The sequence below is a fragment of the Rhincodon typus genome, chromosome 6, assembly GCF_021869965.1.
Source record: "Rhincodon typus isolate 14 chromosome 6, sRhiTyp1.1, whole genome shotgun sequence".
NCBI lineage: Eukaryota > Metazoa > Chordata > Chondrichthyes > Orectolobiformes > Rhincodontidae > Rhincodon > Rhincodon typus.
The window spans coordinates 30,211,684-30,238,424 of record NC_063337.1 but is presented as its reverse complement, the minus strand read 5'-3'; the positions used below and the strand labels follow the sequence as shown (position 1 = coordinate 30,238,424).

The 26,741-nt window shown below is 39.8% G+C and overlaps 1 protein-coding gene across 1 annotated transcript in view; it reads left to right on the top strand.

Moving 5' to 3' along the window:
* Positions 1-26,741, top strand: part of LOC109918532 (protein furry homolog) — a 269,885-nt gene that overhangs the window by 208,884 nt on the left and 34,260 nt on the right. The window contains exons 49-53 of the mRNA XM_048598115.1: positions 1,305-1,466; positions 4,984-5,058; positions 7,172-7,345; positions 18,253-18,453; positions 23,397-23,558. Of these exons, the coding sequence (XP_048454072.1) occupies positions 1,305-1,466; positions 4,984-5,058; positions 7,172-7,345; positions 18,253-18,453; positions 23,397-23,558 (774 nt within the window). The remainder of the gene's footprint in view (positions 1-1,304; positions 1,467-4,983; positions 5,059-7,171; positions 7,346-18,252; positions 18,454-23,396; positions 23,559-26,741) is intronic.

Below are 26,741 nucleotides of genomic sequence, written 5' to 3'. Positions count from 1 at the left end.
AATGTCGCTGGATTGAAATCCTGAATCCCCTCCTAATGAATCAGCCCCCTCCTCACTATGCAGAAATCTCCATTCCTACAACAACCTCCTTTCGTCATCCCACCATTGGTGACCATGCTATTTTACCTATTGAAATTCCTTCCCTAAATTTCTCTGCTTCTCCATTTCCCTTTTATCTTCCTTACAATACAACTCTTTGATCAAACACCCTGCTTATTATCCCATTTCTAGCTCAGCATTCATTTTTGCCTTCATGTGGATCAGTTAAGTGCTGTGGGATATTTCTTACATTAAGGACATAAAGTAAATGCAAGTTGTTGTACTTTGCTGATATATTCCTTAGAGCGGTTCCTATTCTACAATTGTTAATTCACTATAGTATGGTGCAAACCTTGTTTACACATTTTCCTATTTCCCATCCTAACAATCTTGTGATCTTTCTAGGTAAATTTAGTCGTTAATGCTAATTAAGGACATTCTTTGTATTATTGATCCATGGCCAGTGAGAACAGGATTACGACTACCTAAACGTATTTCATCATTTGCTGTTTTTAGTTAAACAATATATTACTGAAGAAAGTAACACTATATCAATCATAAGTTGCAATGTGGGATAAATTATTTTATCTGAGAGAAAAAAATTAAGCCAAAAAGGATTTTTTAAATCCTATCTCTCTGTATAGATCCATGGAACATGGAAACCATCTATTACTATAAAAAGATCAACATGATGGGAGTATAGCAGGATTTTTTAAAACAAAAACTGATGTACATCTCTAAGAGAAAAGAAAGCATTGGAAACTTTTTCATTTGTCACTTTTCTCGAATTTATTTTCAACTGAAATCATTCAGTTCCATAGTCTTGGAATATATCAATACAAATTTCATGGACGTATTGAGTAAATTTGGTCTCCAATTCAGTATTGAACTGAAAATTGTATTGTTGGCAAATTTAGTAATATGTCAAGCAATTATCTCTCAAAATATTTTAAGCCAACAATTAGCAGAGTACACAATGCTTATTTCCTAGTTGTGAAAATAAAACTGCTTCTATTAAATATTAATAATGCAGTAATTGCCATTTTTGGAAAGCTTTAAAAATTGATTCTTTTTTGATGATAGGTTGTGTTGTATCTGATGTAAACAATGCCTGCAGTCTGGTGCTATCAAATATTGAGATATTGTTGGATAAGACCAACTTTCTATTATGTAGCTTGTCTTTTAATGAACCTAAGAAATTAGAGTTAGTCCGGTAATGATTTATGGGGTGAGATTGTACAATTTTCTTGTTTTTTTTATTGGAGACTCCTGTGATTGGAAGAAATTATGATGATCTTCATGGTCCATCTGGGAGGGATGGAAAACCTAGGACAATAGCAGTCACTCGAAGCACTTCATCTACCTCATCGAGCTCTAATTCAAATGTTTTGGTCCCTGTGAGCTGGAAGAGACCCCAATTCTCCCAGGTATGTTTCACATACTCAACCTGCTTTGTGCAACTTCCACCTTCCTTAGGTGATCTTTTCTGCTCCTGTGAGCAACCTGTGAAATGGCGAGAAATATAAGAAAATATGGCAAAATGAAAAACAAAATCTCAATGTCAGGAAAAAGAATTACGATTTTCCGCAAGTGGCCAGTTCAGAATCTCGCTAATGAGGGGTATCTATCTTATTTCAATGCATTTGCTTCTCATGATAACATCAACTCACTTAATTTCTATGCACCTACCAATTCTCCTATCCCTTGGAAAAACTAGTGACAGCAATTCTCTACATGAAAGTCAGAGCAGTTTCCCATTTACTGCACTAGCCTTCATTCAACTCTGTCTTCACCACAACATCTCCGCATGTGCTTTGGACACTGTATTCTCAACCATTCTCAACCTATTCCAGTCAAGACAACAGTGACAAACCACCTGTCTCACCACATCATTATACCTGCCCTTGGATCAACCCATACATCACTTAGCCCTCTAGGACTTCAGTTTGGAGTAAGGGATTCTTATGATTTGAACAAAAACAGAAGTTGCTGGAAGCTCAGCAGGTCTGGCAGCATTTGTGAAGAAAAAATCAGAGTTAACGTTTCGTGTCCAGTGACCCTTCCTCAGACCCGAAACATTAAGTCTGATTGTTTTCTTCACAGTTGCTGTCAAACCTGCTGAGCTTTTCCAGCAACTTCTGTTTTTGTCCCTGATTTACAGCATCTGCAGTTCTTTCAGTTTTTATTCTTACAACTTGCATGCTTCTGCCAGGTTGCATTGCGTGCAGGGACAGACATGCATCTCATGCATCGACACAAAATGCATATTATGTCTCTTAGCTTCATTTCTTAGTACTCACTTATAACGCAATAGAGATCTACACAGAGAAAGGTTGTTTGGCCCATTGAGTCTATATTGATCAAAAACGATCACTTAACTTCTAATTACATTTTCCAGCACTTGGCCCAAAACTTTGGAAGCCTTGCCAATGCAAGTGCATATATAAATATTTTTCAAATGTTCTGAGGGTTTCTGTATGTGACACCCTTACAGGCAGTGAGTTCCATTTTCCCAGGACATCCTCATATCCCCTCTAAACCTCCAGCCCCTTGCCTTAAATATATGCCCCCCGGTCATTAATCTCCCCACTCTATCTATACCCTCATAATTTTATGTATCTCAAACCTACCTTGCACTTATTGGAGGCTGCCAGCCTCTCTGGATTACATTGCTTTTTAGTGCATGAGGAGAGGTGGCAGCATGTCACAGTTTAGAGCAGTCAGATGGGTGGAAATACTGCTACTATGACACCATTCTGTGTCAATGTCACAATTACAGCATGTGCCTGCAGCTTACATGGCAAACATACTTTGACCAAATGGATACGTGTGAAATCACAGGGGACTGGTCAATAATAGGGTCAAGAGGGATTATGGTCAGTCAGGTTTACCACCAAGTAAATCAAGGGGATTTTCCAGTTCCAATCCACAGGTTGACCACTGTTAATCTTGCAGATCCAATGCAACTAGCCCTGGAATTACAGGTCGGTCAGTAGGGGTGTTGTGGAAATATCATTCCAGGAGGTGGACCAGTTTTTCCTGCAGTGAGACCAAGAGAGGAATTGAGAGTGATGGCAGTGCATGGATGACCAGTTAGAGGTGATGCAGGAGAGGTGGTGAGGTGCCCCCTTTTGAGTGAATTGGAAGTGCAGAAGGCAAGAAAGAATAGTGGTATGGGAGGATATGTGCATATCCTGTCTGCAATAATGAGATATGTATGCAATGTCCTTCTTGCATGAGGTAGTAAGGAGAAGATAGTTGCATTCTTCTGCCTGTACTGCTGTGTTTCTTTTAAGCTGCTAACACTGCACTGAGCAGGTCTGGTATCCCAGTTTAGGCTGGCTGAGTCTGGTGGTGTGGTTTCTTTCCCAGTCAGCAGAAGAAAATCTCTGCTGTCCTTTCCATTACATTCTGCAACAATATCTCCAGGGCCCTGTTGGTGAACCATGGTGCAAACTTGTCTTTTTGGGTCATTTCCCTGCAGATAATGCTAGAACACCACCGTGTGAAGGCAGTTCCTGCTTGTCGAATCTGAAATAGTGCGCAAGTGGGGTTTAAATGTGTTGCAAAGTTCTGGCATCATACAGCACTCCTGCCTTTTCTGGCACATGATTCAACAAGATGGGGCACCAAAGTGGTCAATTGCGAAATTAAGATAAATAGAAGATTGTTTGAGAAAAGCTGCTGTGTATCTCACTTTAAAAAAAAAACTGCCAAAATTCACCCCTGTACTCTGATATAACTGAATCTAAGTGAAATGCTGCATGATGCGTACTCATCACTTAAATGCAATGTATAGTAAATGGAGAGAATGAATGGGTAAGTGACATATTGGGGTGGATTTTCATCATCAAGGTGGGTAGTAAGAGTCAGAAAATCTCCCAGCTCTCCCTACCTTCTTTGGGAAAGAACATAATCTTCATTGCTGAAGGGTTGGTGCCAGCTACAGTTGAGCCAGCCAACCCCAGCAAATGTTCAGAGGCACCCACAAGGGCTACCGGGTCTGGAGGCGGGCTGCTTAAAAGACTGACCTAAGTGCTGTGGGATTTTGGCCCAATAACAATAAAAGCAGACATCTTCCAGCCTAACAGCTGACATCCCATCACCACCCACAAGCTCCCCATGCCCTGCTATCTATGCCATACCCATGCCCTCCACAAAAACCCTCATACCATGCTATGCCACCCCACCCACTGCCTCAACTACCATACTAGACTATGGTACCTACATGCCCATAGAAATAGTTGCATGTAAAAGAAGCTTTAAAATTAGTCATTTATTGATATCTTGCTCGTTAAATTAACTCTTTCACAATAGCCTAAAAAAAGTGTGAATAATTTAGACCCTTTACAGTTCCAATAGCTGAAACTGCAAAGCACTTGAAACCCCTTGATCTTGTGTAAGTAAAGATTGTGAATTTGATAGAAGAGATCAGACAGTCAGTGCTATCAGTCAGGCTCAGTGATTTCAAGAAAATGTCAGGAGTGATGTCTGCACTCTCAGCCTAGCCCCATTATGTATTCTTTGGTCCATGTATAGTGGACATGGAAGTGCCACAGCCTAGCTTAAGAGGCCATGGGGTGTGTCTGAAAGGGCATATCGTGGCACAGGGAATGAGGAGGAACTTTTGAACTTACCTTTCAAAGATTCAAACATGCAGAAAGTAATTCACAACACCTCTGAAGTGTAATGAATGATGACTCTAAGTCTGGCTTAACATATGTAGGATTATGCTATGCAATGTCATTCCCAGTTTGGGAGTGATTGGTGCAGGCTTGCAACCAGAACTATTACTCACCCTTAAAGGTACTGCTGAGAATTGGAAACTCCAAGCATTTGGTTAGGAAACCTAGAATTGAGACTCGCTTGCCATTTTTAAAGAGCTCCCAAACCCTCAGTTGAATTCCTGCCTGTTGTTTTAATTTTACACGTCTTCTTTGACAGAAAAGAACACGAGAAAAATTGGTGAACGTTCTTACGTTGTGTGGTCAGAATGTAGGCCTAACCAAAAATCCTTCTGTAAGTTGATGACTTTGTTTATGTGAACAGCTATTTAAACATAAGATATTAAAGAAACACTTGAATTATAGATTTTTAAATTTTTTTTAAAAATGCTTTTTTATGTAATTAGCACCAACAAAACTAAATATGCAAGATTGATTCTTATGTACTTAAAAATCATAAAAGAGTAACAAGGTCAAATAAGCATGTTTGCTGTTTGGTTTAAATTCTTGTGCCTGAAAAAATAAATGAAATTTATTCACAAGTGATCTATGTTTCGTGAAAGGGTATGTGAATTTTCATTTCTACGGACAATGTTACACGATTTAAAAATTTAGTTTTCTGAATGAGCTACTTTTTCAGTTTATCCGGTTCTGTTACGATTCAAGCCAACTGCACTAACGGGTTGTTATTGATGCCTGTATCGTATCTGTCATTACTATACATGTTGCCAGGAAAATGAGGGTTAAAGTTCAATTCGGTGAACACACTCAGGTTCAGATTTTTAAACTGTTGATTCAGTTTAATGGCAGGAATTATACTGTCATTCATTATTTCATATAATTTTTGTTACATTTTTAATTGTAAAATTAAATCAACTGTCAACCTTATTTCCATTCATGAGAAATTTGGTACTGTTAAATATATTTTCTGTTTCTGTATTCAAATATAATGGTTACTTTTGTATGGTTTTAACAGCTGACTTTTGTCTGGACAGCATTAGAAAATTAAGAAAGTAACAACGAGAATATTTTCCCCACATATATTTAATCAGACATATTGAATTAGGGATGTATATTACCCAATCTTAGTGACAGCTTGTTCAACACCAAATTGACTTTTTGGGTTTTATGTACCCAATCTTGTTCAATATATGTACGTGATCTGTGATAAAGCACAAGCTGGAAATAATGTTGACAGTTGATTTAATTTTACAATTAAAAATGTAACAAAAATTATATTAAATAATGAATGACAGTTTAATCCCTGCCATTAAACTGAATCAACAGTTTAAAAATGTGGCCAGAACACCAACACATTCAGTTATGGAGAATTTGGAAACATTACAGTCTCTAATTCTTTGTTTGGTGGTTTTCCTTTGTCAGCTGGATCATCAGAGCACATTATCAAAATGAAATGTGTCTTCTAGAAGGCAAATTAGCCCAGGCTACTTGTCTGTACCTTCCAACAAATAAAGGATAATTTTGTTATCGGCCTGGGAACAGATATCCTGATCCCTTTACAAGTGGGGGATAGTTGCATGACCGAAAACAAGAGGGAGAGTTAGCCAATTAGAGGAGGAATCTAATAGCAGCCATCTTAGATTTAAGTAAAGCCATGCAAGTTTTTTTGCAGACATTCGAAAGAATAAAAGGATGGATTCTACATACATGTTTAAGAATCACAAATGTGTCTAGTCACATGTTTTATAAATTCAAAGTACGCACCTGTATAAATGTACATGTAAAATGTCTGTGTTAAAATTATTACGCAAGTATGTTGATTAACTTTTGTAGTTTTTCTCTTACAATCAACAAATAAAAATTTCAAACTGATATGAAACATTAAGATGATTTGGCATTTAAAAACATTTAAAACATTATCGCATGCTTTGGTTGTAAAACATGCAGCAATTAGGAAGACAATGGCACGTCTTTCTGCTGTCAATTAAAATCTTCACCATATCTAACTCTTGTTTCAGTTTTAAATACATTGTCTCACTTAAAGTAATTTATTAAGCATATGGTCTAAAATACCTTATAAGTCAAGATTGCTATTTGTACTGAACAGGTCAAGCCATAAATTAGAGTTACTGTGGGATAATGGTAAAGTTAACTGGTTGTGAGTTTAAATAATTTTCAAGTAAATGTATCTGATGATCAAGTAAGATTCGTGAAGACTGGTGAAAACGTTTTACAATGGAAACTGTATCATCTGGCTGATATTAATTCTTTGCACAAATGTCATTGGAATAATGCAGAGAAACTCTCTGAAATAATTGTTTTGTATTCTTATGGATATCTGTGGTTATCCTGGGTATCGTACTTTTTCTTTTATGTTAAGTAAGCATTCCATTAAATGTATGAATGCACCTAGTGGAAATACTACTAAACTGAGATATCTGTTTTAGGTTATTTTCTCCTCAAGTGGAGATCTTGACCTTATTGAACATCAGGCAAGCCTAGTGTCATCATCAGAAGACGGTCCAAGGGAGCAAGAAAATATGGATGACACCACAAGTGAACAACAGTTCAGAGTTTTTAGAGATTTTGACTTCCTGGATGTGGAACTAGAGGATGGAGAGGTGAGGTTGTTTAAAATTTGCAATCAAAAGTCTCATGAAGAAGATATAAGCTAGTGTTTTGAGCAGCGACATGACTGACATCACAACGACATTGCAGCAAGGGGATCAGTGCTGGGAACTGGATATCCAAGGATATGCATCCTATCGAAAGGACAGTCAGATGTGCAGAAGAGGGAGGGTCGCATTGTTTGTAAAAAAAAAAAAAAATGAAATAAATTTGATAGCAAGAAGCAATGTGTCATTGGAAGGCATAGAATCTGTGTGGATATTGTTAAGGAAATGCAAAAGGGAAAAACTGATAAGAGCCTAATGAGCAGGATGTGGGGCAGAAAAAAAATTGGGAAATAGAAAAGGCATGCAAGAAATAGGGGACTTCGATATGCAGATGGACTGGGAAAATTAGGTAACTGCAAAGACATGAGGGAAGAGCTGGCCAGAGTTGATTGGAAGTGGAGCAGCAAAGATAGTGGAGCAGCAATGACAGGAGATTCTGGGGTAATTCGGGAGGCACAACAGAAATTCACCCCAAGGGGAAGGTGAACAACTGTGGCTGATAAAGGAAATCAGAGACAGCATAAAAGCAAAAGAAAAAGCTTACAATGTGGTAAAGATCAGGGGGAAGCCAGATGATCGATAATCCTTTAAAAACCAGCAGAGGATAACTTAAAAAAACAATAAGGTGGGTAGAAGATGAACTATGAGAGTAAGCTAGGTTGTAATATAAAAGAATAGATATGTAACAGGTAAGGGAGAGGCAAGAGTGGACATTGAACAACTGGAAAATGAGGCTGGAGAAGTAGTAATGGGGAACAAAGAAATGGTGGAGGAACTGAATAGATACTTTGCATAGTCTTCATGGTGGAAGACACCAGCAGTATACCAGAATTTCAAGAGTCAGGGTCAAGAGGTGAGTGTGGTGGCCATCACTATTTAGAAGGAGCTGGAGACACTGAAAGATCTGAGGGTGAATAAATCATCCAGACCAGATGGACAACGTGCCGAGGTTCTGAAAGAGGATAACTGAGGGGATTATAGAGGCATTGGTGGTGATCTTTCAGGAATCATGAGTCAGGGAGAGTCTGAGAAAACTGAAAAATGGCTAATGTAAAACCCATTTTAAGAAGGGAGAGAGACAGAGACAGAGACAGAGACAGGAAATTATAGGCTAGTTGACCAGACCTTGGATGTTGGTAAGATTTTAAGAGTTCATTATTAAGGATGAGATTGCAGAACACTTGGAAGTACATGATCAAATTGGGCTGAGTCAGCATGGTTTCGTCGAGGGGAAATCATGCCTGACGGATCAGATAGGCTCCTCAAAGAATTCTATCAGCAATTTAAATAAAGGACAGCCAGTGGATGTGATGTATTTGGATTTCCAGAAGGCCATTGACAAGATGCAACACAGGAGGCTGCTAAATAAGAGTCCACAGTGTTAGGGGTAAGATACTGGCATGGATAGAGCATTGGCAGAAGGCAGAGAGTGGGGATAAAGGGGTCTTTTTTAGGATGGCAGTCAGTGAATAGTGGAGTTCTGGAGGGATCAATGTTGAGAACACAACTATTCATGTGATACATTAACAATCTAGACAAAATAACTGAGGATATTGTAGCATCGGCAAACTTTGCAACAAAGATAAGTGGAAGGGCAAGTATAGTGTTGAGGAGGAGGAGCAGCTGCAGAAGGACTTGGACAAGCTAGGAGAGTGGACAAAAAAGTAGCAGATCGAATACAATATGGGAAAGTGTGAGGTTATGCACTTTGGTAGGAAGAATAAAGGCACAGACTATTTTCTAAATAAGCAAAGGCTTTGGAAATCTGAAGCACGAAGGGATTTAGGACCGAATTCAAAATTCTCTTAAGGTTAACATGCAGTTAAAGTTGGCAGTTGGGAAGGCAAATGCAACATTCTCACTCATTTTGAGAGAGCTGGAATAGAAGAGCAGGGATCATAGAATCCCTACAGTGTGGAAACAGGCCCTTTGGCCCAAAAGTCCACACCAACCCTCAAAGGATCCCACCCAAACCCTTCACCCCAACAACCCAACTAACCTACACATCCCTGAACAATATAGGCAAGTTAGCATGGCCAATCGACCTAGCCTGCATATCTTTAGACTGTGGGAGGAAACAGGAGCACCAGGAGGAAACCCACGCAGACACTGGGAGAATGTGCAAACTCCACACAGAGGCCGGAATTGAATCCGGGTCCCTGGCGCTGTGAGGCAGCAGTGCTAACCACTGAGCCACTGTGCCACCCTATGGATGTACTGCTGAGGCTGTATAAGGCTCTGGTCAGACCGCATTTTTAATATTAAGAGCAGTTTTGGGCTCTGTATCTAAAGAAGATGCGCTCCTCTCAGAAGGGGTCCAGAGGAGGTTTACAAGAATGATCCTGGGCACAAAAGGGCTTGTCATATGAGGAGCAGTTGTGGACTCTGAGTCTACTCGATGGAGTTTAGAAGGATAAGGGAGGATCTGATTGAAACTTACAGAATACTGAGAGTCCTTGATAGAATGGGCGTTGAGAAAATGTTTCCACTCATAGGGGAGACGAGGACCCAAGGTCACACCTCAGAGTGAAGGAACTACCCTTCATAACTGAGATAAGTAGGAATTTCTTCAGCCAGAGAATGGTGAAGCTGTGCAACTCATTGCCACAGAGTGCTGTGGAGGCCAAGTCATTGAGCGTATTTAAGACAGGTAGATAGGTTCTAGATTAGTAAGGGGATCAAAGGTAATGGGGGGGAAGTTAGGAGAATGGGGCTGAGAAACAGATCAGCCATGATCAAGTGGCAGAGCAGACTTGATGGGCCAAATGGCTTAATTTTGCTCCTGCATCTTATGGTCTTAATGGTCTTATAACGGTAATTATATTTTTCTGCTAGCAATTATTAAAAAGCTGAAAACACATGACTGTTTTGAAACCAGAATGGTTAACAGATCTTCCACTATTATTAGAGATAACAAGGTGTAGAGCTGGATGAACACAGCAGACCAGGCAGCATCAGAGGAGCAGGAAACCTGGCGTTTCAAGTCTGGACCCTTCTTCAGAAATGGGGGAGGGGAAGGGGACTCTGGGATAAATAGAGAAGGGGGGGAGGCGATGATGGAAGGTGGATAAAGGAGCAGATAGGTGGAGAGAAGATGGACAGGTCAAGGAGGCGGGAATGGAGCCAGTAAAGGTGAGTGTAGGTAAGGAGTTGGGATGGGGGTTGGTCAATTGAGGGAAGATGGCCAGGTCAAGAAGGCGGGGATGAGGCTGGTAGGTAGGAGGTGGGGGTGGGGGTTGGTCAGTGAGGTGGGAGGAGCAGATAGGTGGGGAGAAAAGATGGACAGGTCAAGGAGGCGGGGACGAGCTGGGCTGGTTTTGGGATGAGGTCACGGGTAGGGGTGGGAGTTGGTCAGTGAGGTGGGAGGAGTGGATAGGTGGGAGAAGAGACTGACGGGTCAAGGAGGCGGAGATGAGCTGGGCTGGTTTTGGGATGAGGTCGAGGGTGGGGAGATTTTGAAGCTTGTGAAGTCCACATTGAGACCATTGGGCTACAGGGTTATTATTATTAACTTTGGCTAGATATGTTGTTATCTTTGTTTATCGCTTGCTAGAAATAACACTGTTGAATTTGAACTTTATCCCTAAGGGGAATATAATGAGTGCACCAGCAAATTTTCAGAATGTCTTGCTCTAGAAAACTCATTTTCCCTATCATGTTAGATACCACAATGAATCTATAACTCGCCCTGTTTAACTTTTGAAGCTTCAAGTATACAAAGACATTATTGCTTCATAGACATTTTTGGCAGCAAAGGATCGTAATGGTTAAAATAAGGATTACAAATTATCTATTGGTCATTGTTATCATTTTAAATAAACATACAACTGCACACAATATGCATTTCAAGCTACAGAGATGCCACAATTCTACTTCAGTGAAGGTAGCTGATGATTCAAGTGGTCAGCTGCCTCTGTCAAATACATGTGCGAAACCTAGTCTGACTCTCATCCCGTCATGTTCAGGGGTGTGACTTGAGACTTTGGACTATATTTGCCATGACAGAGAATCCCTCCAGCACTGCAAAAATCTGAGCCTTTGTGTTGACCATCAGCTTCCATTGACATGCAAACTCTTCAAAGACATTTAACCAATTTGTGAAGGGACAATTAATTAAAGCAATATCTAGTAACAAACTGTTGTAATTTTACATAATTTGGAAACTGGAAAGATGTAAATTCATCTCTTGTCAGTCATTAGAGTCGGATGGGGATTTGTCAGCTGTTCTATTGAAAGGGAAAATGCAAATTTTGGTTTAATTGGAAGTGAAGATAATTTTATTTCTTAGAAACTGAATATTATAATGTGTCTTTTTAACTCTTTATTGCTGTCTAGGAACTTCAGGTAAGATAATCATTGTGCAGCTTATGTGATGTGTTGCAGTCTGCATGTAGTATATTTGTACTGCATTGTAGCTTATGAGCTTGTTGCATTATGTACTTTAATTGACCTCATGAATTTTGGTAGGTTGGGAAAATTGTTTACGTGCATGAACGTAGAATCGATTGTACAATATTTAAAAGAATTGCGCTACCTTTAAATTTGTAGCTACTGGGAGCGTATATTTTGGTAATAATGATTTTGTTTCAACGCATGAATAACTGTTAAAGGCAGCCTTAATTTCCAAAATTTTTTACTTTGCAATAACTCTGGCATTCCACTGCTAGCTTGTGTACTACTTGACAATAACATGCTGTTCCTATACATAATAGGCAATGCCATTGCTTGGTACTAAAGTAAGGTGATTAGCCCTAGACATTGAAAGACCATACGTGTTTATCTCCATTAGAGAGACACAATTGGTTATCTGTAGATTGAGGGGCATTACTTTAAGGATGGGTCAAGCAGGGGAGGCAAACTTCCATGAGCTCCCATAATTGGGACAGGGATTGAGGTCTGATGGCATCACACTCTAACTATACAAGATAACCAAAAGTTTTGTATTAACTTGAGGTAAATTACGCCTTTAGTAATATTATATTCCATTTTGTCAAAAGTTTGAACTCTTTGTTAGCATATTTGTAACTAGTTCAGGTATATTTCTGGAGAAATACAAATTTGCTGTTACTGTTCTTGCAGCTACATTTGAATAGATAAGAGTTTTAAAACGTACTATTAAAAGACTTAAGACAAAATTATTCCAATCCTCTTCTAAAAACATAACTCATGCTTGGCTCAACTTGTATCAGCACAATTACTTCTTCTGAAACTTCCTTAAATGTTGTTTTTTTGTATGAGCCTGATAATGGGCAGTCCTGAATCCTGCGGGGTACCCAAATGGAAAATGAGGCACTTTTCTTCCATCTTGCGCTGAGCTCACTGTAGCACTACAGCAAGTCTGAGACAGAGATGTTGGCCAGGCAACTGGGTGATGTGTTGAAGTGGCAGGCAACCGGAAGCTCGGGATTAGTTCTGTGGACAGAACAGAGGTGTTCTTCAAAGCAGTCATCCAGTCTGCATTTTGTGTCCTCAGTGTAGAGACCAAATTGTAAGCAATGATTCAGTAGACCAGTTTGAGTGAAGTGCAGGTAAATTGCTGTTTCACCTAGAAGGTGTGTCTGGGACCTTGGATAGTAAGGAAAGAGGAATGGAATGAGTAGGTTTTACGCCTTCTGCAGTTGCATGGGAAGATGCTGCGGGGTGAGTGGTGGAGGAGTGGACCAAAGTGTCCCAGAAAGAATGGTCCCTGCAGAAGGCTGACAAGGCAGTACTTGAGCCCCATTGTTTAACACATAGTCCAAGGAAAAGGAAAATTCTCTGCACGCTTTGTGGACAGAACCTGTAGACATTGATGAATGGGGTGGCAGTCTTTAATTCAGCCAACTGCCTCATGTTGCCATACCTCCAGATAATGCCAGATTGGACTCATAGCAACCTGGCTCTGTGCTGTTTCCTGAGTGAAGTGGTACATTACAACAGTGCAGGAAGGAGGTCGAAGATCAGTGCTCCATTAAACAAGTGCCACAATCTTCTTTCTGCTACCTCACACTCTCTCAGGTCCAATACTTATTCTAACTCTGCTACTGCACACACATCTCACCAAGGCCATGAATCCAGGAAGCGGAATTCAGTCAGTTTATCCCTCACCCTTCAGGTTTGATGCATTCCTCTGTCATGGTCTCTTGTACCCTCCTGGTCAATGACCTGATCGTCAATCTCATCTTCATTCTCACAAGATTATTGTTGCTCCTCCTCCTCAGCTGCAACCAGGACTGCCAAGCTTTGTTTGTTCCAGTTGTCAAGGGCATTGCATTCCACAAGTGATGCAGAACACCCTTGTGGGCTGTGCTGCATTGCTCCACCAGAGCACACATCAAAATGTCAACTGCAGTTCCTTTGTCTCTGAGCAGCCATCTTTATATGGCTGAAACGTCTTGGAAGGGGGCATGAAATTGAGTTCCCTGGCATGCAAGAGCCATGGCAGTGCCCAGGATAACTGGTGCAGACCTTCATTGGTTACTTGGTTTTCAGAAAGCATACATTCCTATGAGGCAAAAATACACAAAAGGCAAAATAAAGAACCATGGTTAACAGGGGTAGTTAAGGATAGGATTAGATTAAAGAAAGCCTTTTTACCCAACAGAAGGCTTAAGACTAAGAATTGGCGTAATTTTGAATTTAAGCAAAGCAGAATTGAGAAATGGATCAATAAAGAAGGAACTAAATGTGAATGAAAATAGCGATAAACAGAAAAACAGATTGTAAAAGCTTCTATAGGTATGTAAAAAGGGAAATGATTAAGTCAGATGGGGGCCCATTACAGGCAGAAATAGAGTTTATAATAGGAAATAGAGAAATGACAGAGATAAAGAAGTTTTACGCATTCTTTCACAGAGAAGTCTCTCTGAAATAATTAAGCTTCAAAGATCTAGTTAGAATACGGAACTGAAGGAAATTACTTTGTGTAAAAAGTAGCATTGAAGAAATTAATGCGACTGAATGTTGACAGACCTATAAGGCCTGGGAGCAGAATTAGGCTATTTGGCCCATTGAAACTGCTTCACTATTCAGTGAGATCATGACTGACCTGATAATCTTCAATTCCACATTCTTGCCTTTTCCCTATAACTCTTGATTCCCTTACTGATTAAAAATCTATCTAAGCCTAGAATATACTTCATTCGATAGCCCTCAGTGATAAAGCACCCTACAGATTCACTGCCCTCTGAGGGAAGAAATTCCCCTTCATTTCTGTCTTAATTGGACAACTCCTTGCTCTGAGATTATGCCGTCTGGTCCTAGCCTCACCCTCTATGAGAAAAAACTTCTCAGCACCTATCCAGTCAAGACCCCCTAAGAATCTTGTTTGTTTCAATAGGGTCACTTCTCATTCTTCTAAACTCTGATGAATACCAGCCCAAACTGCTCAACCTCTCCTCACAAGAAAATCTGTCCTTACCCACGATCAACCTAGTGAATCTTCTCTAGATTGTCTGCAATGCTAGTATGTTTTTAGTTAGATAAGGAGACTAAAGCTGCTCAAGATGTGGTCTAACTAGAACCTCGCACAGACTTTGCTTTTCTGATACCCTAATCCGATTGAAATAATTTTTCTGACATTGTATTATTTCTTTCATTAAACTGTATGGTTACTGTTAGAGCATCTATTCACCGATCATAAATAAGAGGAGTCTCTCATGTCTGGCTTCAAATGTCAATTTTTATGTCTGCTCAGAGTAAGACAGAACACAGCAAAAAGACAGCCCAGTGACCTATACTGTGCGTGGCCACTTTTACACATTGCTCGCCATATAGTTTCGGAGGAAGTGGATGGAGCCTTCAAACGTGTGTCGAGTTGCAGCTAAGAAACACCCGGGGTTGTGGAAGTGCTGTTGGGGCATTTTAAAGTGCTGCTAACAGCTGTATGATCACTGAGCCAGCCTTCTGAACCTCCCATTGTCAAAGGAGCCAAGAAGCTTGATGAAAGAGCTTCGTGAGGAATGGCACCCTCCTCTTCCTTGGTGAAATTGTCAGTCCTTGGGTTGTCCAGGTGTATGAAGGGGACCATCAGTTGGTATGCAACTGAAATTCCCTCCAGATATCTTTGTGTCACCAGCCACCACTGACCTGTCCAGAGAACATAGTGTGACCTGTGAATATCACTGTTAAGTTCCTGCAAGTACTACAAGCACTGCTCCATGTGGCTATTCATTGGGTTCATCACTTTCTCAGTGGAGGAGCTTATACTTTCATAGATATTTGCCGTTTGCCTTCGGCACACATGAGCTGAATGGGCTGTTTCATTCTGTGCCCTTTGGCACCTTTCCCCTGATAACAGGCTCCTCACCAGTGACACCCTAGCTCAACATATTTGAAAACCCACCCAGGTGAGAGTATCTGTACTGGTGGATGGTTTGCTTGTAAGGTATGATGATGCTTCTTCTGTTCTTCATTGGCCATCATTGATGGAGGGAAGGAAAGTCATTTGGAGAGCAGAAGCCTTTGGTATGCTAATCCCTCCCAAGGCAATTCAAGGTTTAGCATTCAATCAGATGGGTGGAGTGTAAGGCACCTCCTTATTGAGTACACTGTCAACCCAGGAATGCTGATTTTGCACTGGCCACCTTTCTCCTGGCATGTGGATCCTGGCTTTTTCTATTGCTCCGTCTTCCATTGCCATGATGAGTAATGGTATCTCCTTGTCAGTTTGTCCTCTTCCCTGCATTATTTGTGTGTTTCACTTACAAGGACAAAGCATATCATGACAAGGAACTGTTATGGCTGTGGTGTCTGCTTCAGATGGCAGATCTTCTGACAGCACAATGGCAATTCTAAGAGGTCAGTAAGCTTCCTGGACATCCATCATTCCCATGTTCAGGAGTAGCATGGCCCAGAGGCTCCCCAGCTTATGTATCTGCATAATGGTGAATATATGGAGACCTTTGTGGGTTGGACTAGCACTCGTTTTGCCTGAGCATTAACAGTACTAGATCCAAGTTCTTTATTGCTTCTGCTGTTGACAGTGGCAGTGATTTCTGCCTCAGCTCCTTTGTGTTTGAGTGAAACATGGAGCCCAAAGTTCACTGTGATTCTTCAATTCTTCTTTAATCACTTAAATGGCAGCCACAGTATATTTGATGCCCTGGTGAGTTTAAAGCAGGGCAGCACTTGCATTACACATCTCTGCAGTTGCTAATTGACTGTGAAGCTCATCTCCAATTAAGGATCTCTAACGTGAAACTCAACACTAATTTCTTCTTCCCTGGCCCATCAAGACAGCTTGAGCACTCAAACAGTTTCAGATTCCATTTTCTCATCCCAGTGTGAAAATCTAGCCTAATTACTCTGAAGTTTTTCATATCCTTTCAGACTATGGTTGTCCTTTTATCATAAAGCTATTTTAGTTTGTTTTCAGTGGAGAAACATAAGCATGTTCCTTCACTTACTGGGAGGATCAAGCTTCTTCACTTAACTTCCTCCTTCAGTGAAATTATCTCTCCCTTCTCCCCTGCCTCCCACCCCCAACTCACCAACTTCAGCAAAGAGATCTGAGCGAAGTAAGAAATTGGAAAATATTACATTTATTCTTCTGCTTTCTATAGAATGTGGTAAGATGTCTTCTGACTGGTATGTGTAATGATATTGTAAATGCATATGTAAGTATTTCTGCTGTTTGGCTTTTCAAACTAAATAATAAATGGAGATTCGCTACTGATAGGTTTCTGCTGTAGCTCCACAAAATGGACAGATTCTAAGCAACCCTATCTACCTCAAGACAGCCAAGTGACTGGAAGTAGCAAGTGCATCTCCTGGACTCATACCTATTAGGTGTATCCTCGTGATTTCACAGACATTTGGTGAGATCAGTACTGGAGAACACTTGTGGAGAGATCCATTGTATAACTGTGGAGATCATAGACCAAGTTTGTGTGAGGCCACAATCTTTTAGAAACTGTTCATTAGTTTAGCAAAAATAGAAATTCCAAACAATGAAGACCTTTATGAAAGCAAACATTACAACACACAGTTTTTACCCCATTTCCGGTGGGAACAGGGTGGGTAATTAACCATAAATTACAGTGCAACACTTAACACCCATTTGTATCAACATCCAGTTTGCTGTAATATTGAAATGGTCCAGGAAACAAATTAGCAGGCCAACTGTACTCACTATATGTTATCTGGTTTTAAGCCATTTTAGAACTTTCATACAATCTTAGTTTCCCTCTGACCATGGAACTGGACATTAAGGATTGCTAGTTTAGCTATTTAAAGAAATCACTGCAATCTGCTCACAAAACCTTTAAAAAAAGTTTTTTTTTTATAAATCAATAACTCAATTATCATCATCCTTCCAATTCTGGCTTGCATTGAATTTGCCTTTTAGCAATGTTAATTTGCTGCCATCACATTATAATGACATCCAGTCATGGAAATGTTTCAGGTTCTACACCAACGTGAACAGATGGGCATAGGGACACCCTAACCACAGACCGCTAATATATGATAGTCAAAATTCCCCCAATAATTTCTACAGAATACTTATCTCAGTTTCAATTTGTGGCTTAATAGTACTTTCACCAACCCATTTACTTGCCTGCATGCCTCCTTAAGTGCCAGCAATCGCTGTCTGTTGCAAGTATTGGTAAAAGGGGAAATATCATTTGAATAATTGATACTAGTGGCTAGATAGATTATAACTTGTACTAATTTATTTATGTAAACTTTTTTGAAGTGCTAAAATAAAGTTTTATCAGTATTTGAATTATTGTTACTTCTGGAGTATAGTCTTGCAAACCCATGTTTTAAATTTTTTTGTGTCACATAAAAATGTTTATTATTACTCATAGTGCATTATGATCTACTGACTATGTAATTTTTGTGAATGATGTTTCAATTTCCTTTTCTTTCAGGGTGAGAGTATGGATACCTTTAATTGGGGAGTACGGAGGCGTTCTCTTGACAGTCTAGACAAGGGAGAACTGCAGCTTCTGGAGGAGAGCCAGCTTTCAGGAAGCACACCCAGTCTACGTAAAATTAATCATGAAGATTCAGATGAGTCCTCTGAAGAGGAGGCACTTACAGCTAGTCAAATTCTGACACGATCACAACTAGTAAGTTAATGCTTTATAATCTATCATGCAAACTTTTAAAAGAACTAATAAATAAAAATAATATTTTGTAATATCTTGCATCAGAACCCAGATACGTACAACGTATTTAAACTAAATTCAAAAAATAAACATATCTGAGTTCTTTTCGGAGGAATTTTCTCCTGTTCCCTTTCTAGGTCTTTTCAAGTCACACACAAACACCTGCCAAAGAAGTAAGCAAATAGTCAACTAGAATATTTCTCTTTGTAGCTTAGCTTAAGTATTAAATGTCTTACTATTTATTTTTGCATCCATAAACAATGTATTCAGTGAGGAACTGGGATAGAAAATTTACTCTGCAGTCCTATTGCATTACATATTTGTTGATCAGTTTATAATGTTCCTTTGTATAAAGGAATATTTTTAGCCTCACATTTAAAACATTCATAAGTGAGGTCCTTTCATAATCCTGAAAAAACCACCTCAATGTAAAGAAACTAAAGAACTATGTATGCTAGACATTAGAAGCAAAAACAGAAATTGTTGGCAAAACTCAACAGGTCTGGCAGCATCTATGGAGAAAAAGTAGAGTTAACTTTTTCGATCCAGTGACCCTCCTTCAGTTTTACTTCCACCTCAACATAACATGAGTAATAACCTTATGACAATCTAGTACCATGTTTTGCTCAACCGTGTTTATTTTCTAATATTGCACTGTAAGTAGCATATGTTTATACATTATGAATCTGCTATTTTCTGACTGTTATGAACTCAACACTTACTCCAGAATCAGTTAACTCAATTTTACAAAATTGTCCTCTGTGTAATGTGTTATTTCACGCAAATTCAATACCATATCTACTATATGATAAAACATGAGGCAGTCATAACCCCAGTTGTTAAATAAAATTTTAAATGCCACATTTATTCTTTCAAACTCCTTCGTGCATGTGGAAGTGTTAGAGTTAGGGAGTGAGCTCTCCCACACTGGAAATCTGGAGTAAAAATGTGAGTCATTTGGATATACATTACCATCTGCTGTTTTAAAGAATTGATTCCGGGTAGAATAAATTGATAAGTGGATAAGATTCATTTGCTTGCCTCTGTCTAGTGTCAAGCTGATCAAGTGAAGAAAGTACCTCAATTGTTTCTACAAATAATCCTGTAACAGCATGGTCCAACATCTATTACTGCCTGAAAAAATGTCTATTGTCATGTCATCTTGATATTTTGTCTATGTTTAAATAGATATGAAATTTTTAGCTAAAATTAATACTTGTGTAATTAAAGGGAAGTAATTGATTTGATTAGATGATGTTTTAGGTCATTTAAGACAGGTATGTATACAAACTAGAAAGAAGTGACTATCCCACAAGGATTCATTCTGGAGCCTTACTACTCACTGTTTATTAATGGCTTAAAATAGAGAGCTATATGTCAAAGTTTGACAACCACACAAAGATTAGTGGCGAAGAAAGCAATGCAGACAACAGAGTAAAATTATAGGTACCTTTATATATTAAATAAGTTAGCAAATCTTTAGCATACGGATTTCAGTGTTGGTATTTATGAGATCATCATCTATTTTAGACCAAAAAAAGATAACTCCAAATGTTCTCCAGGTGGTGAAATGTTAGGAACGGTAAATGGTCCAAATAGATTTAGAAATCCATTTAAACAGGTAAATAAAATGTAGCTCTCAAATACAAAGAAAACATTCAAAAGACTAAAACAATATATCTTTATAACTGGACAGATGGAATAGACAAGGGGTCTAAGGGTCATGGAAGGGGGTGGGACAGAAAGGAAAATAGAGTTGAGTTTTATCATATAGTAGATATGGTATAGAATATGTGTAAAACAAAACATTCATGGAGAATAATTTTGTAAAATTGTCTTCACTGATACTGAAATAAGTGATGCATTCATAGAGTCAGAAAATAGCAGATTCCTAAATATAAGCAGATGTGTTACAGACAGTGCAATCTTCATAAAGCTTTTATTCATTTTACATTGAGGTAGAACAAAAACTGAAGAAGGATCACTGGACCCAAAATGTTAACTCTGCTTTCTCTGCATAGATGCTGCCAGACTTGCTGAGTTTTGCCAACGATTTCAGTTTGTCTTTATCTGCAGTTCTTTGGTTTTTTTGTTTTATATTGAGGTAGTGCTTTTCAGATTATGAAAGGACCTCACTTATGAAGCATAGAGTCATACAGCACAGAAACAGACTCCTTCGGTCCAACCTGTCCATGCTGGCCAAGCTTCCCAAGCTAAACTAGTCCCGTTGCCCTAGTTTGGCCCATGTCCCTCTAAACCTTTCCTATCCAAGTACCTGTCAAAATGTCTTTTAAATGTCATATTGTAGGCACCTCTATCACTTCCTCTAGCAGTTCGTTCTGTAAACGTACCACCCTTTGCGTGAAAAAGTTGCCCCTCAGGTCCCTTTTAAACATTTCCCTTCTCACCTTAAAGCTATATCCTCTAGTTTTGGACTTCCTACCCTGGGGAAAAGACCTTCCTGTTCACCTGATACATCCCTCATGATTTTATAAATCTCTAGTAGGTCACTCCTCAGCTTCTTACGCTACAGAGGGGGAAAAAAGTCTCAGCCAATCCAGCCTTTCCTTATAATTCAAACCCTCCAGTCATGGTAACATACTTGTAAATCTTTGCACCCTTTCCCATTTAATAACATTCTTCCTATAGTAGGGTGACCAGAATTGTATGCAGTATTCCAAAAAGGGCCTTACCAATATCTTATACAGCTGCAACATGACATCCCAACTCAGCTGTCATCTTATCGAATTGTGGAGAAGGTTCAACAGGCCAAATAATTTACTCCTACACCTAATTTCTCAGTATGAAAGGAAGGAATTATTGTTACAATTGTACAAAGCACTAGTTAGATCACATTTGAGTGATTGTGTGTGCAGTTCTGGACACCATATGTTACAAAGGATGTATTGACCTTTGGAAGATATGCGATGCAGATTTGCCAGAATATTACCGGGCTCCAAGCATTAAATTATAAGGAGAAATTACAATAGCAGGCTTCTGTTGCCTGGAATATAGAAGGCTCATAAGAGAATTGATTGAGGTGATTAATACTTTGAAATACACATAGAAAGAAACCTCTGTACTAGTGCGAGAGTCTAGGACAAGGAGATTCAGAGCCAGGCTATTCAAGAGAGTCAGGAAACACTTCTTTTTGCAAAGGTTGTCTAGGTTTAAAAACCTTTCCCACCAACAGATGGTTGATTCTAGCTCAGCTAATCATTTTACATAGGGGATTGATAATTTTAAATAGGGGATTGATGGATGTCTGCTGGCCAATAATACAGCATTAAAATGAGTAAATGGAGTTATCTACAAATCAGCTGTGATCTCATTGAATGGAGAAAGCAAAGAGAAGGGGGTGAATTTTGCAGTTTCCTCATTTTTGTATTTGAAGGAGGGGGCACATGAAATAAAATGGATTGCTAATTCACTGCATTCACCCACTTCCAAGCTGTCCCCTATATTACAGAGCATTGGTATTGTTGGATAAAGGTTAATATTGAAGATTATCTGTCTGAAATGTAATGCAATCTGATCAATTTGTAAGAATTTTGGTAGGGAAAGCAGAACATCTTAGGATCTGGTAGGGTGGAGAACAATATCCACAGATCACCCATGATTCTTAGTAACAATTTCTAACTTACTAAGATAATTCAGAGTTAATTGTTATCATGCATTAAACTGCATCGTGTTGAAGACAAGAACCTCTTCTCATTAAGATTCACTAGTGATTTTCCTCCATCACAGTTAACTAAGTAGGCTCTTAGTCTCATTCAAGGAAAGAGGTTGTGGCAGGAAACTACCCGCAACCACAAGCTGGTATTGCTTGGTATTGCAGCCCATACAACAGGAACACTTTCGCAAGCCTGACCATCCTTAGGCCTGTTGAGCATCTTAAATGGCTTTTAATGGGTAACTCAATTGGTGTTACCAATAATAGAGTAGACAGGAAATGTGAGATGATGACTAGTCTGCAACTTTTCCAACTTGAATATGGTGGTTACCTATTTTGGGAGGTCCGCTGTGCCCATTAGGGACAGTCCTTCCCACAAGATGGTACTGCCCCTTTGTATTTGCCATCCCACATACCAGCCTCCCAAAGTGAAACCACACTACTACACCCTTGATAGAATCCCTGATCCCTTCCCAACCAAATACCCTGGACTTTCCTTTCAGACCGGGATCCATGATATTTGTTTCTGGACTGCCTTCCAGGCACAGCAGCAGCCACACCTGCATTCTGGCAATCCTCCAACTGTTCAGCTGTAGCTCTGTCCCTGTGAGGTAGAAGTCTTACTCTCACCTCGTTAACCCTCAGGTCTGGAATTATCTGTGGAGAGAAGGCAGAGTTAACGTTTCCAGTCTGATGACCCTTCTTCAGAACTCTGAAGTTCAGTTTTGAAGAAGGGTCACTGGACCTGAAACATTAACTCTGCTTTCTCTCCACAGGTGCTGCCAAACCTGTTGCATTTTTCCAGCAATTTATTTTCTGATTTCCAGCATCCACAGTTCTTTGGGGTTTTTTAATCATAATATGACACTTAGATAGCACCACGATTTCTGTTCAGTAGTCAGAAGATTTGTTTTGGCAAGTTTGCAGAGCACTACTTAAAGATATTACGCCATTTTTTTAAAAATTAACAAAAAACAAATAAAAAAAGACTAACATCAATATGTACAAACATTTTAGTATGTCAAAATTAAGGTTATTTTTGTTTGATTTTCTCCATTTGCCTACTCAAACGCCTTCAAATTATATGGTGAAAAATGGTACAGTACTTTATTAAACATTATGTGGACCTGGATTATATGTGACGTTTAATTCAGTTCTGACTGGCATCGTGTCATCTCATTAAATCATAATGATGACATTAATCTTTCCTGTTAAAATTTGTATTCTGCAGATAATGAATTTTGTACCTAATGAAGACACAAGTCACTTGGATTCACTATCAACTTCGGGTGACACAGCCTCTGCAGATCCACTTTCAGTTAGCACAAGAACTCCTAGTCTAGAGGTCTCTCTGGCTGATGAAACAAACCAGCAGGTGGCTGGGAGATCAAAGGTGAAGGGGCTTTGGTGGTGCACTAATGAATGGTCATGATAACTAAGTATTTCCAGATTTATTCTGTGCTTATAATAACCTTGGGAGTAGGTGGTATGGGTAATCTTCGATTATGGTGGCTTGCTTGTGCGTGGATATGCATGTTTTTGCAACCTTTTGGTCAATTTTCTTGACAACAGAATTGCTTCATTAAGAATTTTGCACTTTAACAATATAATTGTTGATAATTGCCTGTTACTAATTTATACTAATTTGTTTCACAACGAAACTTGATTTTGAAAAGCTTCTGTGATCACAAATAAAGCTCTGAAGGGGTTGAGGCTATTCTTTACCCTGTTAACCTCGTGTTCATATCAAAATTATGAATAACTGGATTTGCAATATTGATTCTGTGGTATCTGGGAGATTACTCTCTTGCTGTAAGGCCAGACTTGCTGGTATCCAACCAAAATATTACACTGCAACTGTTCAAAAATGATCAATCTCACGCACAAGTGGATACAGTCAGCAGTCCAACGATGACATGGTTACTGTTTCTGACATAAAGGTTGGTGAGAGATAGCGTCTAATTTCTAAATACATAATAATATGTAGCGAAAATAAGTATTTAAGGGAATATTTACATTTGAAAGATAAAAAAGGATTGTTTGAAATATTGTTCTTATTCTAAGGTATTTTTAATTTGCACAATTGGCAATTACATTGGCATATTAAACATTGTGTTTAATATATATTTTAGTTAATTTCTATTATTCCTTATTCACTCATATGACAAATGAGTAGTTTTTACTGTTTGAGAAATTTTCAGAATATTAAATTGGATTTCTGGAACTCTATGTGCTTTCTGCTACAATGTTGATAAAACTGAAGATTTTAATAGGACGTTCATCCATCCCATAAGAAATCTGCCTGCTATCAGCAGCACCAGTGGTGGGAAGCATGTAAAATGAGAGAAAATACAACAAAATATCGAATAGGAAAAACACAGTTACTCAGGTGTTGAGCATTTTTAAGTATTTAGGCCTGAATAAAATATATCTTGGGCTTTTGAGAAGGCCATCAGATGGTCATCATTTTCTAGTATAAGAGATAACAAGCTGTAGAGCTGGATGAACACAGCAGGCCAAGCAGCATCAGAGGTGCAGGAAAGCTGATGTTTCGGGTCTAGACCCTTCTTCAGAAATAGGGGAGGAGAAGGGGATTCTGAAATAAATAGGGAGAGAGGGGGAGGCGGATAGAAGATGGATAAAGGAGAAGATAGGTGGAGAGGAGACAGACAGGTCAAAGAGGCGGGGTTGGAGCCAGTAAAGATGAGTGTAGATGGGGACTTAGGGAAGGGATAGGTCAGTCCAGGGAGGACAGACAGGTCAAGGAGGCGGGATGAGGCTAGTAGGTAGGAGATGGGGGTAGGGCTTGAGGTGGGAGGAGTGGATAGGTGGGAGGAAGGACAGGATGGGAGGCGGGGACAAGCTAGGCTGGTTTTGGGATGCACTCGGGGGAGGGGAGATTTTGAAGCTTGTGAAGTCCACATTGATACCATTGGGCTGCAGGGTTCCCAAGCGAAATATGAGATGCTGTTCCTGCAACCTTCGGGTGGCATCGTTGTGGCAATGCAGGAGGCCCAGAATGGACATGTCGTCCAAGGAGTGGGAGGGAGAGTTGAAATAGTTCGCGACTGGGAGGTGCAGCCGATTGTTGCGAACCAGGCGTAGGTGTTCCGCAAAGTGGTCCCAAGCCTCCGCTTGGTTCCCCCAATGTAGAGGAGGCCACATCAGGAACAGCGGATACAGTATACCACATTAGCAGATGTGCAGGTGAACATCTGTTTGATGTGGAAGGTCTTCTTGGGGCCTGGGATCGTGGTGAGGGGGGAGGTGTAGGGGCAGGTGTAGCACTTCCTGCAGTTGCAGGGAAAAGTCCCGGGGGTGGTGGGGCTGGTGGGGAGTGTGGAGTGGACAAGGGAATCACAGATAGAGTGGTCCCTCCGGAACGCAGATAAGGGTGGGGAGGGATTGCAGATGGCGGAAGTGCCGGAGGATGGTGCGTTGGATCCAGAGGTTGGTGGGGTGGTACATGAGGACGAGGGGAATTCTGTTTTGGTTGTTATTGTGGGGAGGGGGTGTGAGGGATGAGTTGCGGGAAATGCGAGAGACACGGTCGAGGGCATTTTCAACTACTGTGGAGGGGAAGTTGCGGTCCTTGAAAAACGAGGACATCCGGGATGTCTGGGAGTGGAATGCCTCATCTCGGGAGCAGATGCGGTGGAGGTGAAGGAATTGGGAGTAGGGGATGGCCTTTTTGCAGGAAGGTGGGTGAGAGGAGGTGTATTCTAGGTAGCTGTGGGAGTCGGTGGGCTTGAAATGGATATCGGTTTCCAGGTGGTTGCCAGAGATGGAAACAGAGAGGTCCAGGAAGTAGAGAGAGGTATCGGAGATGGCATTTTTGCAGGAAGGTGGGTGAGAGGAGGTGTATTCTATCATTTTCTAGTACATCTGTTAAGAGGCATGTTGCTGGAAGATTGGAGAACTGCTAACATTATTGTTTGAAAAGGGATAGATTGAGTAATAGGTCACCGTAACTTCAGTCGTTGACCAATCTTTGGAGAAAAGAGAGGGAAAGTGTTCATCATCTTTTAAAAATGCATAGATTAATCAAAGATGGCTAGTGTGGTCTTGTTAAGAGAAGGTTATGTGGCTTGATTGAATTTTTTGAATAGGTAACAATGGTAGGGTAACTGATTTTAGTCAATATTTTAGCAAAGCTTTTGACAAATAGCAAGTGATCAGAAAAGTAAAAGGACTTGGGAAAGGGAAGTGGCAAACTAAATCCAAAATCGATTCAGTGATGGCTGACAAGTCTTTGTGTAGTTGGAAGGCTTTTTCCAGTAGGGATGTCCAAGGCCAAATATGAAATCATCAGCTTTTTGTGCTATTAATCAAATAGACTTGAATGTAGGCTGCATGATTACGAGATTGCTAATGATGCAAAAGTTTACAGTGTAGTCAATAGGAAATAAGAAGGCGGTAAACTGCATGCAATATCGGTGGTCTAGCAAGAATTGGAAAATCAAATTCAATTTGGAGAAGTGAGGTAATGCCTTTTGAGAGGGAGAAAAGGATAAAAAAAATATGTCATAAATGATGGAATTCTGAGATGTGTAGAGAAACAGAGGGACATTGGCAT